The sequence below is a fragment of the Episyrphus balteatus genome, chromosome 1 (assembly GCF_945859705.1).
Source record: "Episyrphus balteatus chromosome 1, idEpiBalt1.1, whole genome shotgun sequence".
In the NCBI taxonomy this organism is placed as follows: Eukaryota; Metazoa; Arthropoda; class Insecta; order Diptera; family Syrphidae; genus Episyrphus; species Episyrphus balteatus.
The window spans coordinates 172,190,549-172,205,570 of NC_079134.1; the positions used below are offsets into that span (position 1 = coordinate 172,190,549).

The 15,022-nt window shown below is 31.1% G+C and overlaps 3 protein-coding genes across 7 annotated transcripts in view; all 3 read right to left on the reverse strand.

Annotated features, from left to right (window-relative positions):
* LOC129917252 (E3 ubiquitin-protein ligase TRIM37-like) overlaps nucleotides 1-2,822 on the reverse strand; it is a 39,685-nt gene extending 36,863 nt beyond the window's left edge. For 2 of the 5 annotated variants that reach the window (XM_055999362.1, XM_056000055.1), the window contains exons 1-2: nucleotides 2,384-2,518; nucleotides 1,781-2,237 (exon numbers count right to left, since the gene is read on the reverse strand). In XM_055999362.1, the coding sequence (XP_055855337.1) occupies nucleotides 1,781-1,945 (165 nt within the window). In that variant the 5' untranslated portion in view covers nucleotides 1,946-2,237; nucleotides 2,384-2,518. Of the gene's footprint in view, nucleotides 1-1,780; nucleotides 2,238-2,383; nucleotides 2,519-2,600 lie in introns of those variants that run through there. The other 3 variants (XM_056000775.1, XM_055997786.1, XM_055998581.1) reach the window with 2 other exon arrangements.
* Nucleotides 1-15,022, reverse strand: part of LOC129905748 (syntenin-1-like) — a 213,607-nt gene that overhangs the window by 55,775 nt on the left and 142,810 nt on the right. The gene's annotated exons all lie outside the window — the stretch shown is intronic.
* LOC129921200 (ATP-dependent DNA helicase 2 subunit 1) lies at nucleotides 5,981-10,884 on the reverse strand. Its single transcript, XM_056002957.1, has 3 exons — nucleotides 10,776-10,884; nucleotides 10,011-10,707; nucleotides 5,981-7,283 (listed from the first exon to the last, which is right to left on the reverse strand). Exons 2-3 carry the CDS (start codon nucleotides 10,648-10,650, stop codon nucleotides 6,079-6,081), a joined length of 1,845 nt encoding a protein of 614 aa, XP_055858932.1. The 5' UTR covers nucleotides 10,651-10,707; nucleotides 10,776-10,884; the 3' UTR covers nucleotides 5,981-6,078.

The following is a 15,022-nucleotide window of genomic DNA, read 5'->3' on the forward strand; positions in this document are numbered from 1 at the left end:
TAAATAGTTAAATCCGTGTTATATTTTTGACACTATTGAGGAACAAAATAATTTCAAAAAAAGAATTTATTGTTTAAAATTTTGTCTGCCTTTTTTCTGCCATGATACTCCTTCCTTTTTAATAAAAAAAAAAAAAACAAAACAAAACCATCTGCAAAAAAAAATTTAAAATTAAATTTTAATTTAACCAGGTCCCGGAGCCCAATAAATTTTTAACAGCTGAAAATTTTTTATTCACCTCAATAGTGTCAAAAATTTTACACGAATTTAACTATTTAACGCAATTCACACACGGCCTTAGTATGACCTACTTGTTTTGCTTGTTTCTTAGTCAGACTTAAAATTTAATTTTTTTTTATTCGATTTTGGAATGAAATTGAATCAAAGGAAGGAGTAAGCTTTTTTCAAAAAATTAAACTTTGTTTTTTAATAGAAAAAAAATTAATCGCAATTTATGCTATTTTTCTAGATTTTGCAATGTTTGAACTGGTGTAACTTTTGCTGTTATCAATATAATTCATCGAAATAAAAATATGTATAGAATATTAATACCTTGATTGTTTACAAAAAAAAAAAATGTTTTAAATATTAATTAAAGAAAAATGTTTAAAAAGGATTTTTTACTTTTTCAGAAATATTAGTTTAATTTTTTTTTTTAATTCAAATTTTTTTCTGTATTTTACTTGGTTTTGTTTAAGACCTCAAAACATTAGATTTTTCTTGTAAGAAATCAAGGTATTTATGTTTGAGTTAAGCTTCTTATTTCTTTTTATTTCGATGAATTATATTGGAAACTGGAAAAGCTATAATATATACTATCTGTTTTTGCACCTTCAGCATTAACTGAGGAAAGTATTTTGGGTCATGAATATGAAGTGGGGAGATGAGAGGAATAGGGCTTCATTGAAATTGATCAAAAATGAGCTCTTAATTTATATGAATTTTGAATTTGAACGTTTAGAGTTGTACACATATTTTAAAAATAACAAAAAAATTGTTATATGCTGCAAGAAGCACCAAAAAATACATATTCAAGACTTGAAATAAATGGTACTCTTCTTTTTTCAAATGTACTCTTTTTTTTTCGTCTCTGAAATGGAATATACTCTATTCCTTCTGAAAAAAGTTGGCAACCCTATTTCCAAACAAACGCAGTAATTAACACTTAAAGAATGAATATATTCTACACTTTCGATTTCAATGCACACGACTAATCGACTCACCTGTGATCATAAAATACACCTTTATTTTGTGTCGGACACACGAAAAAACTATCCTTATGGGTTCTCAGAAACACAAAGAAGAGGATTGTATTGAATCTTTATAATTTTTTTGTGACAGAGAAGAGAAAAGTGCATACAAATAGACAAAACCATATTTGGCTTCGTATGCAGTAGAGGGTTAAGAAAGACATTTAAAAGAACTGCAGAAGAGTAAAAAATTTGGAATAAATCCTACGAAATCACTATTTATATTATAACGATTTTTCTGAAAGGTAGCCGGATACTGGAGACGACCGGAATTAGGCAACTCTACCCTAAATGTTATCTTGGTTTCCTGTACAAAAAAAAAAAAACAAAACTCGCACCAAAATAGAATAAGATCCATGACCGTGAGAATTTTCTCACCTTCTTGTCTCATTTTTGTGCAAATAAACAACATCACACTCTTGACTCTACACGCACTGGAGTCAAGTCAAATCGAGTCTCAGTCTAGTTAGGGACAATCAAACAGAAAACAAAAGAAGCAAAAGAAAAAAAAAACTAACAAGTTCACTCACCTCTGGCAAAAGCTCAGCAGCAGCACCGCTCGTAACTGCAATTGCTGCACCACCTCCAACTGCGCCGGACGTAGATGCACCATTATTGCTATTGCCAGCTGAACTGCCACTGCTGCCCGTTGTTCCAACAATCTCCCACACGGGATTCTTAACCCGTTTTGACATTATTTAGTTTATTTTCTTTCAAAAAGAAAAAAACTTTGCAGACGTTGCTCCTTATTCAAAGATGATGATACTGCTTTTAGTTGCTTCTTCTGTTGCTACAAAGGAAAACTAGATTCGATGCCTCTTGGGGACTGACGATGTTGCTCCTTTGTCGTCTTCTTCCGTTTTTTTTTTGTTGGTTAATACAATTGTATCTTCCTTTTACTTTGCAAAAAGAAGCTATTATCATTATCTACTTTGTCCACCATTTATTATGGAGTTTTTCTTCAGAAGCAATACAAATACGAGAGAGCTGAATAAACAATAATAAATAAAAAAATCTGTATAAACAACAAACGAAAAAAAAAACAGAAAACAAGAACAAGAAACCGAAGAAAAATTTCATTGATTTTGTTAATCGATTTTTTTTTGGTTGAATGAGATTATTTTTGAATTTACCATAAATCAATGACAAACTTAATTTGATTTAATTTTTTTTTCTATTTTATCTAATTTATAGAATTTATTAAATTTTCTATTTTTTATTTAAAACAAACAAATTTTTTTAATAAACAAAATTGACACGAATTTAAGAAAAATTTTGTTTCGAATGAAAACTTTTCCAATGACAAAGCGAGTTTTTTTTTTAAATTTCTTTTGTTTGTGTAAAACTTACTTAAAATTGAGGAAAGTGTTTGTGGGTTCTTCAAATAACTTTGCTAATTTATACAAAGTTATAATTTAAAATGATTTTTGTTTTTGAAGAAAATTACTTTTCTTTTTATTCGGTACACACTCTGAACTCTAGGCGAAACAGCGCGCGACACCTCTTGTACTTGTACAACACAGAAGGAAGAACAAACCAAACACCACCCTCACTTAACTGTGGAACTTTTATGACTGGAAGGAAGGAAAAGTTGTGAAGAAAGAATAGGTTGACTAGATAGTTGATAAGAAAATGTTATATTTTATTTTGTCTTTTGTTTTATTTTTGTGATACGACTTTGTGTGTGGAAAAAGGATAAGTATACTAGTACTTGGTTGACAAACAAAAAAAAAATTGCAAAAAAATGCAGCTGACGGCAAGTGACAAGTGGAAACTGGAAAGTGCGAAATTTTCTAAAAGGTATGTTTGTTTAAAAAATTTGTAGAAATTGGAAAGGAAAGTAGAAGATATGTTTGAGTTTAGTATCGAGCGAGTACATTAGGGCGTTTCAAAAAAAAAAAAAATATGTTTGATTTTCTGGTGGGCCTCTGTTCTCTAACTTTATCACTGGGGATGGAGATCAGTGTGGCAAGAAGATTTTATCTTGGAGCTAAAAATAGCCATGAACCAAAAAAAAAGCAAATGAATGTTTTTTTTGTATGAGATTTTTGATTTTTTTTTAATTTTCAGATAACTTTTGCTTAGCAGAAGGCGTGTTTTTTGGCAAAGCTATCCGCAGTAGGATTTCCCAAATATCAACATTGACCAAAAATTCATATGCACCCATCAAGAGAAAGGAAAACATAAATTTATACACTTCATCAAATTTCTATCCGCAGCTTTGTTTAGCTTCTATTCCTATCGTTAGCTGCGTGTTGTTTTTGTAATGCATGTAAACGCCAACTCCGGATACGGATAGAAATTCCAAAAAACACAGCTAGACTTTTCAATTTGTTGATGAATTCTAATTTTCTAATTTTAAATTAATTTTGTAATATAAAAATGAAAAATGTTCGCTAACTGCCCAATCAACAATTTGGCTTGCATAAGGTCCAATTTTTTCGATTCGACAAGTTACAGTTTGTATTTATGTTGATTACGCAAGTCAACCATTTTGGAAAGAAAGGAGGTATTCTTAAGACTTCCTAGAAGTGTTTAGAAGAAGCCTTGTAAATTTTAGTGACAGAAGGCCTCTATAAGACCTGTTCCAATAGGTTCTTTTAAGTATGCAATAATTTCATCTTTAAAGTATGCCATATATTTTCTTCTTGCAAGTATGCAATGTTTTTTCTTAAAGGTGTATGCAATTTTTCTAGTGCATTTAAAAAAAAAACATTGTTTTTCTATGTGAGGTATCAATAGATCCTTATTTTCCACTCATCTTTAATGTTCGAGCATGTGGTCTACTGGTAGAGTGATCGATTCCTGGCTGGGCCATATGTGAAATTAAAATAAAATTCTCTACATTTCAGAACAACAGAAAAAGCATTAAAATGGCAAAAAAAGAAGAAAAAACAAATAGAACAAAATTTAAAAGAAAAAAAATAAAATTCAATAAAATATTTTTCTTGTTCATAAATTCAACATGGCCTTATTATAGCATGCAATCAATTTGTGAAAAAGAAGCTTTTTGCATCATTTGTTTTAAAGTTCCAGCTGGACAAAACTATACAAAAAATTCGTTTGAAAATTTTCACTTATTTCCTTTCTGAGCCAATATAGTTAAGTCTTTACAGTTTTTGTGCAGAAACGCCTAAATTTCTCAACATTAATTTTAAAACCACACGAAATCGTAAGAAGAGTTGTAACAAAACCCAAAATCAGATCCAACCGACTCTAAAGTATTTTGAAAAAAAGGCGAGCAGTACTGCCATCATTTACTTGTTTTCGCATCAGTTGATAAGAATACTTTGATTGTTTTGCATCTTGCTTGGGTTTAGTTTAAGATGTGTTTTTTTTTTGTATTTAATAAGAGCTTTATTGATGTTTATCAGCTTTGCTGCATCTTTTCCCCTCGCAGTTTATGTTTTACATTGCGTTTCTATATTTTTGTGCAAGAATCTAAAAATCTTTTGAGGCCTGCCTGCAAAGTTTCCACCTAGATCAACTGTATTGACCACTATGTTATATACAAATTTAAAAAAAACCTATTGTAAAAACAGACTGCTGGAATAAACTCTAGTTTGATTAAGATCCAAATCAAGGGGCACGGTAGTGCCCAGCCAAGTTCTCTAGCAACTTTGGCACTACACCCATATTTACAGGAAACAACTCAGGCCATTTTCGAACCCCCGTCTAACTTCCACACCAAAGAAGCTAGAATTTTCAAACTCGCTACATTTGTTGAGCTGGTCAAAACCAAACACCTGACAAAATTTCAGCCTCCTACGATGAGTAGTTTCTGAGATATAGGGCTTCAAAAATCGCAAAAACCGTAACTGACTCACTGACTCACTGACAGATCATCAAAATTATGGAGAACTTCCCGAAATCGTAGAAACTTGAAATTTTACATGGTGATAGGACTTGTGGTGTATACAAAGGAAAAAATCGAAAATTTGAGATTTTCAATTCAGGGGGCGTGGCATCCGCCCTTTTTTGCTGAATTTTCATCAAATATTATAGAGCACTTCTGATTATCGTAGAATCTTGAAATTTGGTAGAACGGTAGAGCTGATAGTTTATACAAAGGAAAAAATTTAAAGTTTGAGAGTTTCAGCCAGGGGGCGTGGCAACCGCCCATTTTCGCTGAATTTTCATAAAATATAATAGAGCACTTCTGATTATCGTAGAATCTTGAAATTTGGTAAAACGGTAGAGCTGGTAATTTATACAAAGGAAAAAATTTAAAGTTTGAGAATTTCAGCTAGGGGTCGTGGCAACCGCACATTTTTACTGAATTTTCATCAAATATAGAGATTTTCAATTCTACAGCCAATTCAATTCTTGCAAAAAGTAGTGAAATCACAACAAAAACATTACTGTAAAAAAAGAGCCAAGTTCTCCTATGTTGAAATTATGCTGGCACAAAAAGTTTTGAGATATAAAAGTGTACCAAGTTCAATAAAATTTTGATTGTTTACTTGGCAATTTTTGAAATAACTTTAAAAATCGGTAATTAAAAGAAAAATTTTCAAGAGAACAATCAAAATTTTATTGATACGAATTTGAGCCCAAACTTTAGAACTTGGTACACTTTTATATCTCAATACTTTTTGTGCCAGCATAATTTCAACATAGGAGAACTTGGCTCTTTTTTTAACAGTAATGTTTTTGTTGTGATCCTCCTTTCGCGAACGGAATATAAGTATCATTTGAATATTCGAAAACAATAAAAAACAATTTAAACGTTATTTAATAAAAATATCTTAACTTTCATTTAACGGTAACAATACAAAAATACATGCTTTATAAAAAAAAAATTGAAGAAACAAAGAACTTCCCTTCCTTAAATGTTTCGTACTTCCATCACTTTTTCAATCAAGACTCCTTTGGTCATGGACTTGGTAAATTTAGCATTATTTGCCTTCAAAAAATTACACAACTGCTCCTTATTTAGTGAATCCAACTTACCATTTGCAATAAGACTATCAATGAATCCAGCACTCAAATCTTGTTCCGATATTTTCGGAATTTTAGCTGATGGTTTATTAGCCGCACTTGGTGCTTTTCTCTTCTCAGCGGCATCCTCCACACCGAAAATATTGACAAAATCATCGAAAAACTGTTCAATACGTTCATCTTGCTTTTGAGTGTCAGGCATTTGAATGTCACCGCCACCTTCAGTTTTAATATCAAATGCTAGAGCAAGCAATCTGGATTGAATTTCATCCAATGCTGGATCTTTGATTTTACTTGGAATATATTTGACTTTGAGCTTCTTCATGATTTTCTTGAGAATTTCTTGTCCCTCTTCAGAAGGATTGACTTCAATATCCCATTCTTTGAAATTATATTGATGGAGTTCTTCAGCAAATGGAAGAAATACCACTCTAAAGCCATCACCATTTATTGAAGTACTGGGATTTGGGCTATCACTGTCCGCCGATGTGACCGGCACAAGGGCAACATATGAGAGTTTGGATTTTCTTCTGGGAATGAAGATACAAACAGCAATCTTTTCATTCTCCAAACACCTCATCCAGAGGGCAGTAAATAACTTGGCTGAACCAGAAATTTTTTCATCATCTGGATAAATAAAAGAACATTGCCGAATGAAATGGTCTTTCTTAAGCACCGACCGGTCTTTGAAGCCAACCAACTGCAGGATCGGTTGATGGGGGTATTTGATCTTAAACATTTCGGCTTCTTGGACTCGAACTTCTTCGGCTCCGCAGGTTATCACGTATTCCACGTCATCGCTGCGCATTTCCCGTCTGATCGTTACTCCATTTTCTTCATCCTTCTTGTCAATGAAGTTTTCTATTTTCGCAGTGATGATAGAGTTATCATCACGTTTTAGGGCAACTCTCTTGGGATAAACGGATTTGCGATAGTAATTGTAGAATTTCACCGAGAGTTCTAGGTTGCTGCCAAGGTTCCAATTGACATGTCCCAAGCAGCGTTTGTTGATGTCCAATTTAAGTTTTCGATCGGATATCATTTCTCGAGCTAGCTTTGGGTCTGTTGGTTCGAAACTCTCCATATCGATGTCTGAAATGAAAATCACTTGAATAAACTCCAATTCTGTTGTATATGATAATTGAATAATTATATGTAGAAGTGACACCGATAATTTCTAGCGCGACAAATTTTCTGCAATTAGATGTACTAAAAAATCCTCAATGTATGTACATATTTATAGAAAATGGAATTTCAATAATAAGGAAACAAATATAAAGCAAAATAAATCGAAAAGTTTATGTTCGTTGCACATTCCGGAATGGGTCTGAAAGCTGAGCCTGAAAACTTCGTACTATCCTTGACCCTAAATCTTTCAAATGCAAGATTCAAAGAAAATTATGACAGCAAGAGATGTAATTTGTAATGACCGATTTTTTTAAATCTGATTTAATTAAACCGATTGTTTGGGAACAATCAAAAATATCTCAAGATGAAAATGAAATCGTAGTTATATCCGAAGCAGGTGGGAAAATTTAAAAATGTGAAGATGTGAATTATTAAGAATGTTTAGAAATTGAAGGTTTAAAAGAATCCATTGGGAACCTAAATGATAAAAATGAGCGTCTTAAGCGAACTATTAAACCGCCAAGTAGATTTTTAAGGATTTTGATATGAACACTAAAGTCGCATACGCCTTAAGTGCTGTAGGTTTGGTTGGAAATTTACTAACATCATTTGAAGATAAAAAGAATACACCTGACTGGAATCAATGGAAAGGAGGAGGAGGAGTTGTCATCATTAAAAGAAGCTAATTGTTAAATAAAACTACCTGAATCAAAGAAAGCGATTGGAAACAGATGAATCAAGAAGGATCAATAAAACATGGTTAAAAAATATAAAGTCTGAATTTTCACAAAGGATGGGTCAAGTGCGAAAAGTAAAAATTCGTTTTTATCTTCGAAAGATCAAACAGCTGATATTATAAAAAAAGCTGAAATTTAAATTCATTGAACTTAAAAAACAAATAGGCATAATCGTCAAACTTAAGAGGAGTATTTAAATAAATCTACTTTATGTTTTTGAATCTAATGTTGAATTCCTTTCAACCACTTGCAGTCGCTACTAAAGTCGATTCTTCTTGACTCAAAAGGATAAAAAAAGAGATTAAAAAAAGGATCGATTCTTGGGGAAAAGTAGCGAATTTTTTTTCATTTGAATTCATTTAAAAAGTAGCCACTGCAAGTCGACTGCAGATTGAATTTTTGGTTGTTTGGAATTCGACATAAGTTAGCAATTTATTATTTTGTTTTTATGTCAATAGTTTTCTATATAAAATTTGAAATTGGTTTTAATCTAATAGTAGAGTAACTAAAGCTTAAAAAATGGCAATATTAGAAAACCCGGCCGCACAGCTCCGATTTTGATGATCTTTTTTTCTCAAACGCCGGGAATTAAAAATACTTTAACCTCTATAGGTTAAATATTGCAGCTGTTACCGTATTGTTTTTTTTTTTTATTTAGTCGAACATTTTTGTGAACAAAAAAATTTTGATTTCAAAAATTTTATTTAAATTTTATAAATTAAACGATTTGGTATCGATTGTCTAGGTAATTTAAGAAAAACAAATAAAATGAAAATGAGGAACAATCTTCCATCGTTTAAGCGAAAGATGCAATTTTCTCACAAGTTGACTTCAAACACAGAACAAAAATATTTGAACACAACGGGAACACCTACAATACTTAAGTATACATTTTTATAGAGCTAAAAGCTTATATTAAAGATGATTTATTGACCAATTTAGAGTTTATAATCGAAAGAAGTGAAGAAGATTAAAATCTTGTATTCCTTTGGCTTTTTTGTTCACAGTTTATTATTTTTAATTTTTGCTTTTAATGTAAATTACAATTTACATTAAACCAAAAAAGCCAAAGGAATACAAGATTTTAATCTTCTCCACTTCTTTCGACTAAAAGCTTATAGCCTGTTTTCACTAGAGGCTAAATAATATAATTTCGCAAATGAGGTAAGTTCTGATTTCAAATTCAATTTTTCTTCTATAGAATTTGGCATTCGAAATGAGATAACTTGCGTAATTACCTCATTTGGGCTCTATTGAAAACATGCTATTGTTCTTATTTGTAAAATTAAAATCAAGTAAATTAAATGAAGTGTTTTTGAGAAACTGGTTCGCAAACTCAAACTGTTTTGTTAAATTCAAGTTGTAATATTTTTCGATTTAACTTCAACTTTGGAATCTTAACTTGAGTAACGACTATGAATTTCGCCTTTATACTTTTTTGAAACTTGCAATACTGGGGCAAGTTTTTAAAATAATAAACGAGTGCCACACCAAAATAAGTGAGAAACTGATTATTTATAAAACTTGGAACTGTTAATTAATTTGCAGCAAAATGGTGTATGAAATAAAAAATATTTTGATCAATTAATTGTTTCTTATTATTAGGCAATGTTTTAGTGAAAGAATTATATAAAACAAAAATCAACTATGGGCGGAGGAAGCCAAATACGGTTGCAAAGTCGGGATTTTTTGAAATTTCACAAGAACTGCATTTAATTGAAAATCTTAAATATTTGGGATGAACCAGTTACCAAATTCTGAGAGCTCTTAAGTTGGCCTATCAGCATATTTCGTTTGATCCATTACTTTTGGGACACCCTGTATAGTGCCTACATATTATATCGCAAGTAATAAATAAACAAATACAAACCTAGCGCTAGATCTCACTAGCGGATTTTTTTCCCGGTGTCAATTCTATTAGGTATACCTTTAATTATTCAGTGATATAACTTACCTTTGGATAGCGCAATAAACTCCCTATAGAATCGATCATAATCGAAATCATCAATCATAGGAATCAAATTGAATTCAATATTTTGTCCTTCCATATCGGAGGCTCTTTGAATTGCCTTTTGGAATTCCTGTGATCCTGGTTCGTGGGGTGTCTCTCGATCAGAAAAGTACACAATTGTCTGACTAGATAGTTTGACACCACATTGTTGGAACATATTGCCACACAATCGAATCATGCTGGCAAACTTGCCCTCACTAACACCATATTTAGTGTCATAGTCAAAGAAGTTCTCTTCGGTAAAACTGAGAAAGTATTCGACAATGTCTTTGTTCAATTGACGAAGTGGAAGGAACAATGCACAATTGGATGGCACGACTATGTTCTTTAGAACATCGGCTTCTTTGGGAGCCGGGGACTCTTTTGTGTTATCGAAAACAATTCCAATAAGATCTTTATCGTTGATTATCAGACCAGAAAGGAAGGCATCGCGTATTAATTGTGTGGCTTCTTGGAAACGTTCTGGTGTTTTGAAAAGGAATCCATCCAAAACGAAAATGATAGCCTCACGACCTCGAATATCGACATTGGATTCCTCATCTTCCGAATCGGAGGAATCTTCATTTGGTCTCCAATCAGACATAATTCTTGATAATGGTTCTAGAAAGCCGGTTTTGGGAAAGAGTTCGAAAGGGAGATTCTAGTGAAATACATTAATGTTTAACATTTTTACAAGATGATTTGGAAACGATTTGTTAAATTACTTACCAAAAAGTTTAATTGGGAATATTTCTGTTTGATGATTAATTTTTGCAAAATTTAGCGGAGTCTGCAATTTTTTTTTTTGTTTTGTTTTCTATTTTTTGTGAAATAGCGAAACGTCAAATTTCATTCCATTCCAGATGGCATTCCAGGCGGTTTGTTTGATATTTGATTTGAATTTTTATTTTTGTTAATTTAGACTTGTTCGATTCCATCAAGGGACGATTATTAGATCTGTTTCATATTAACAGCGTCTTCTCTGAGTATACAGTTGCCATTGACATACTAGGCGTATTCACGATCCGGTGCAACAAAAATGTGTGAAATTGCTAAATTTTATTTTTCTACTACAGCCGTACCCTACTTACAATTTTGCTTCTATAATGCTTTACAGAAGCAACAATTGCACCTGTTTTGACGTTTGTTTTTTTGGTGGTATGCAGTTATAAAAGTGCTAAAAATATGAAAAAATTACTTAAGGCCAAAGGAACACACTGGTTATTTTTTTGAGCTTGCTTCACGAAATAAATTATTTCGAAATAATTTTTTTTCACAATTGAGTCTTTGAAGAAAAGTTGGAGTTGTGTGAAGTGGCAGTTGAAAAAAAAAATGGATTCATTTGAGTAACTTGTCCTATAAAATTATTTTGCTCTCTTTGAAAATTACATTGAGCCCTCAGAGATTTTTTCTTTGTGGGACGCTCCTATTTTTTTGGTTAAACCACTGCTAATCTGATGAAATCATAGGGGTATTCACGATCCGATGCAACTGGTCTAGTATCATTGCAAAAGTTCAAAAGTGTAAAATCTTACAACACTACAACAACAAAATATATGGATTGAAATTTTACAATGGTCTTGCACTTTTGCTATACCCTAATAGCCGTATTTATTAGATTTGCTTAAATTGGTTCTCAATGGTTGTTTAGTTAAGCTTGCTTAAATATTTAATTCGCCTTTAAGCAACTTTGCTTAAATTTGGATTTATAATTGATTTCCCACAGATGATTAACTAAACGATAGTAGTGTCAAAAAATGAGGGGAAATTAACTAATCTAGTACAAAATACTACTACATTTTAGAAACATCACGTGCTTTTTGACATTTTGTAAGTATGTATTTGTAAACAAATACCTATTCATAAATTTGACTGCAAATAAAAACACTGATTAGTTCGTTGACGATGATTATTTTGCTTACGTCGCACACTGGGGATTTTGCGGAAAAAAGTCCAAAATTTAAAGTTCCTCGGAGAATATTTCAATAGTATTTCTAAATTCTAGAATAAAATCTGAATCAAAATCAGAAAGAATCACTAAAATCGGACTTGTAGTTTACTTTTTAGAGCTTTGTAAAGGGACAAGGTGTTGAAAGTATAAAAAACGAAGTGAAAATACCTTCAAATTAAAGCTGTGTAATTTGTTTTAGCTTGAGCCGACTCATACACTTTTATTTTTCCGTAAAGAAGCCATCGTTTGTCTATTGTAAATCGAAGAAATTATTAATTTTAAAGATGTTAATTATTTTATATAATTATTTAGAGAAAAGAGAAAAAAATTGCTTGATTTTTTCATATTTTTGTATATATTATTTTAGCTACACTTGCCTACAGTTAGAGACTATTAAAAACTTTTTCCTTATGAAATTGCCTTTCGATGAAGGCCAAATTTGGGTGCCACCAGGTGCCACTGCGTTTTTTATTGGCAATTGAAAAATTCATTTGGTCGCAAAAATCATTTTCTTAAAAATTACTTAAAATAACAAAAAAATATTAAAAATCAATAGTAACACTTGCAGTTATAAATGATACTTTTTTTAAAAGCCAAAATATTAGGCTTAATTTGAGCTTTTAAATTCTTTAAGTTCTTTAAGTGAATTGTTTTTGAAATAATCGATTTCAAAGTCAAAATTTTGAAAAAAAAATTTAAAAAAACATATCCAATACTATTTTTGACAAGGCTGGGGATTTGAATTCAATTTAAATGATGAAGAACACTGCCTTAATTAATTCCTTGCCAAACACTGAAATTCATATGTTTCTATGCCTTCTAGTTTTCGAGAAAATTGCAAAGTAAAAAATCTTGTTTTTTTGGCTGCAAGCTTGAAATTCTTATCCGAAAAGACAAATAGAGAAAATAAAATTAATTCGTAACACATTTTTTTACAAATCTACTACAATAAAATTACATTTGATTTTTTGAACTTGGCTCAGAAAAATTAATTTTCGTTATATGTAACTGAAATGTATGTACATAATATATTGAAAACTATTCAAATTAAAAACGAATGAAAAGGGATCATGCGTCTTATTATTATACATTTTATTAATAATGGGAATTTTAAGCATTTCATGCGAAGATCTAAGCAGAAATCTAATGGAATGTCTCAAGATTTAAATTGAAATTATTGTTGAAAAATACAGGTCATCTGACCCCTTCGTTTATTAAGAAGAATCAGAGTCATTTAATTGAGGAAAAAATGGCTCTCTTAAAAGAATAAACTTTTGAAAAATTTGTATAAAAAATGAAAAAAGTGTTTTTTTTTTTTTAATAATTTTTAACTATAATTTGGGTTTTTTATTTTGCGTGGACGTGGACCTCGACAACAGTACCTACTATGCGTTATTCTTTTCCATTTAATGTATTTAAAATCGATGAGGCGATTCCAATAATACAAGAAAATAAAAAAAAAAAATGCTATAAGTACAAGTAAATTGAGAATCGGAATTCTTTATTACTCTCACAAATTTTTTTAAAAGGGCGTGGCAGTGGGCGGAAATGAATAATAATAATTTCTTACGACGAAAACTGTCATCCCTGAAAATTTCATCCAAATCTATTCAGTGGTTCAGTTTTTATTTAATTTTTTCCGCACTCTCATACAAATTTCCCCAGTGTGCGTCGTCGGGTTCCTCAATAAAATACGCAGATCAAAGCCAAAAGAGGGAGTTGGTTTTTACTAACCATTTTAATTCTTTTTTATTAATATTTTTCAATTCTTTAGTTTCAATTTAAAATACAAGCTCCTTTTAGGGAATAATTTAATTTCAAAACAAAATGTAGTCTTCACATCAAAACCCTAGATAAATTAATAGTAGGTGTGTTTTTTTGTTTATCTATATAGATTTTGTGCAAAAAAACGACATCGAGATTTTTGAAATCAAAACAATTTACGTGTTAAAAACAACAAAAACTTTATCTGTATAGATTTTTGAAAAATCCAGATAATTATCCAGATTTTACTTTCTCTCGATAAAAACAGTAGTGCCAAGGTACTTTGTTTGTTGTGTTCATACAAAAATATCTGAAAATATTAACAAAAAAAAAAAGCGGAGAAAACGAGGTTTGAAAAAAACTCTCATAGAAAAAAATAATCAAAAATTAGTTTGACATGGTTGCATTAAAATGTTAATATCTCGAGATATACGCAATACACTTTACAGATAAAAGTCTTAAATGGATCCTGATAAGATTGTTGAACAGATATGTATATAAAATTACCAAAGTTTTTTCGAAAAATTAGAAATAAAAATAAAAAAGTTTTCACATTTGATTTTTAAAAAATCGAAAAAAAAATTCAATATGGCTACCTTTAAACGCTTATAACACAAGAACAACACAACTAATGTTAATGGTCATGGTCTTAAAATGTAGCTAAGAATATACAGATAATTTTTGGTTTTTTGTGAAAAAACAATTTTTTTGAATCCAACATGGATGCCATGGCCATATGAAAATTTTTGTTTGCAACCAACATGGATGTAATGGCCTTCCCACTTCGGATTTAAAATAAAAAAAAACAAAAGCAACATTTTTGACAGACAGCTGCCAAAGTATATGTACAGTGGTGCCAAATGTTTGCATGGATTTCAAAAATCCCGATGTCGTTTTTTTGCACAAAATCTATATAGATAAACAAAAAAACACACCTAGTATGATACTGAGCTCACGATCTTAATAATAATTCATATGTCGTCAAATCATTCTTAAAATGGCTCTAAGCAAGCTCTAAGCGTGGTGAATTGCGTTTAAGTTAAGCAATCGTTAAGCAACGTTGCTTAAATGTGTAAATTCTTTATAAATACACATTTTGTACTTAAGAGCTATTTAGAGGTGGTTTAAAGTTAAACAACCTTTAAGTGCCAGTTGTACAAACGTGGGTCAGCCTTGGTTCAGGAATTTAACCCGCCGATTTCGGCGGATTAGCTGCGGGTCAACTTCGGTTCAAGCATGAATGTGGCTATTTTTACATATA

Coding starts and splice junctions, on each gene's coding strand:
- LOC129921200 (XM_056002957.1), bottom strand. CDS start 10,650: ATGTCTGATTGGAGACCAAATGAAGATTCCTCCGATTCGGAAGATGAG. Junction 7,284..10,010: donor GTTTATTGCGCTATCCAAAG/GTAAGTTATATC, acceptor TTTTCATTTCAG/ACATCGATATGGAGAGTTTC.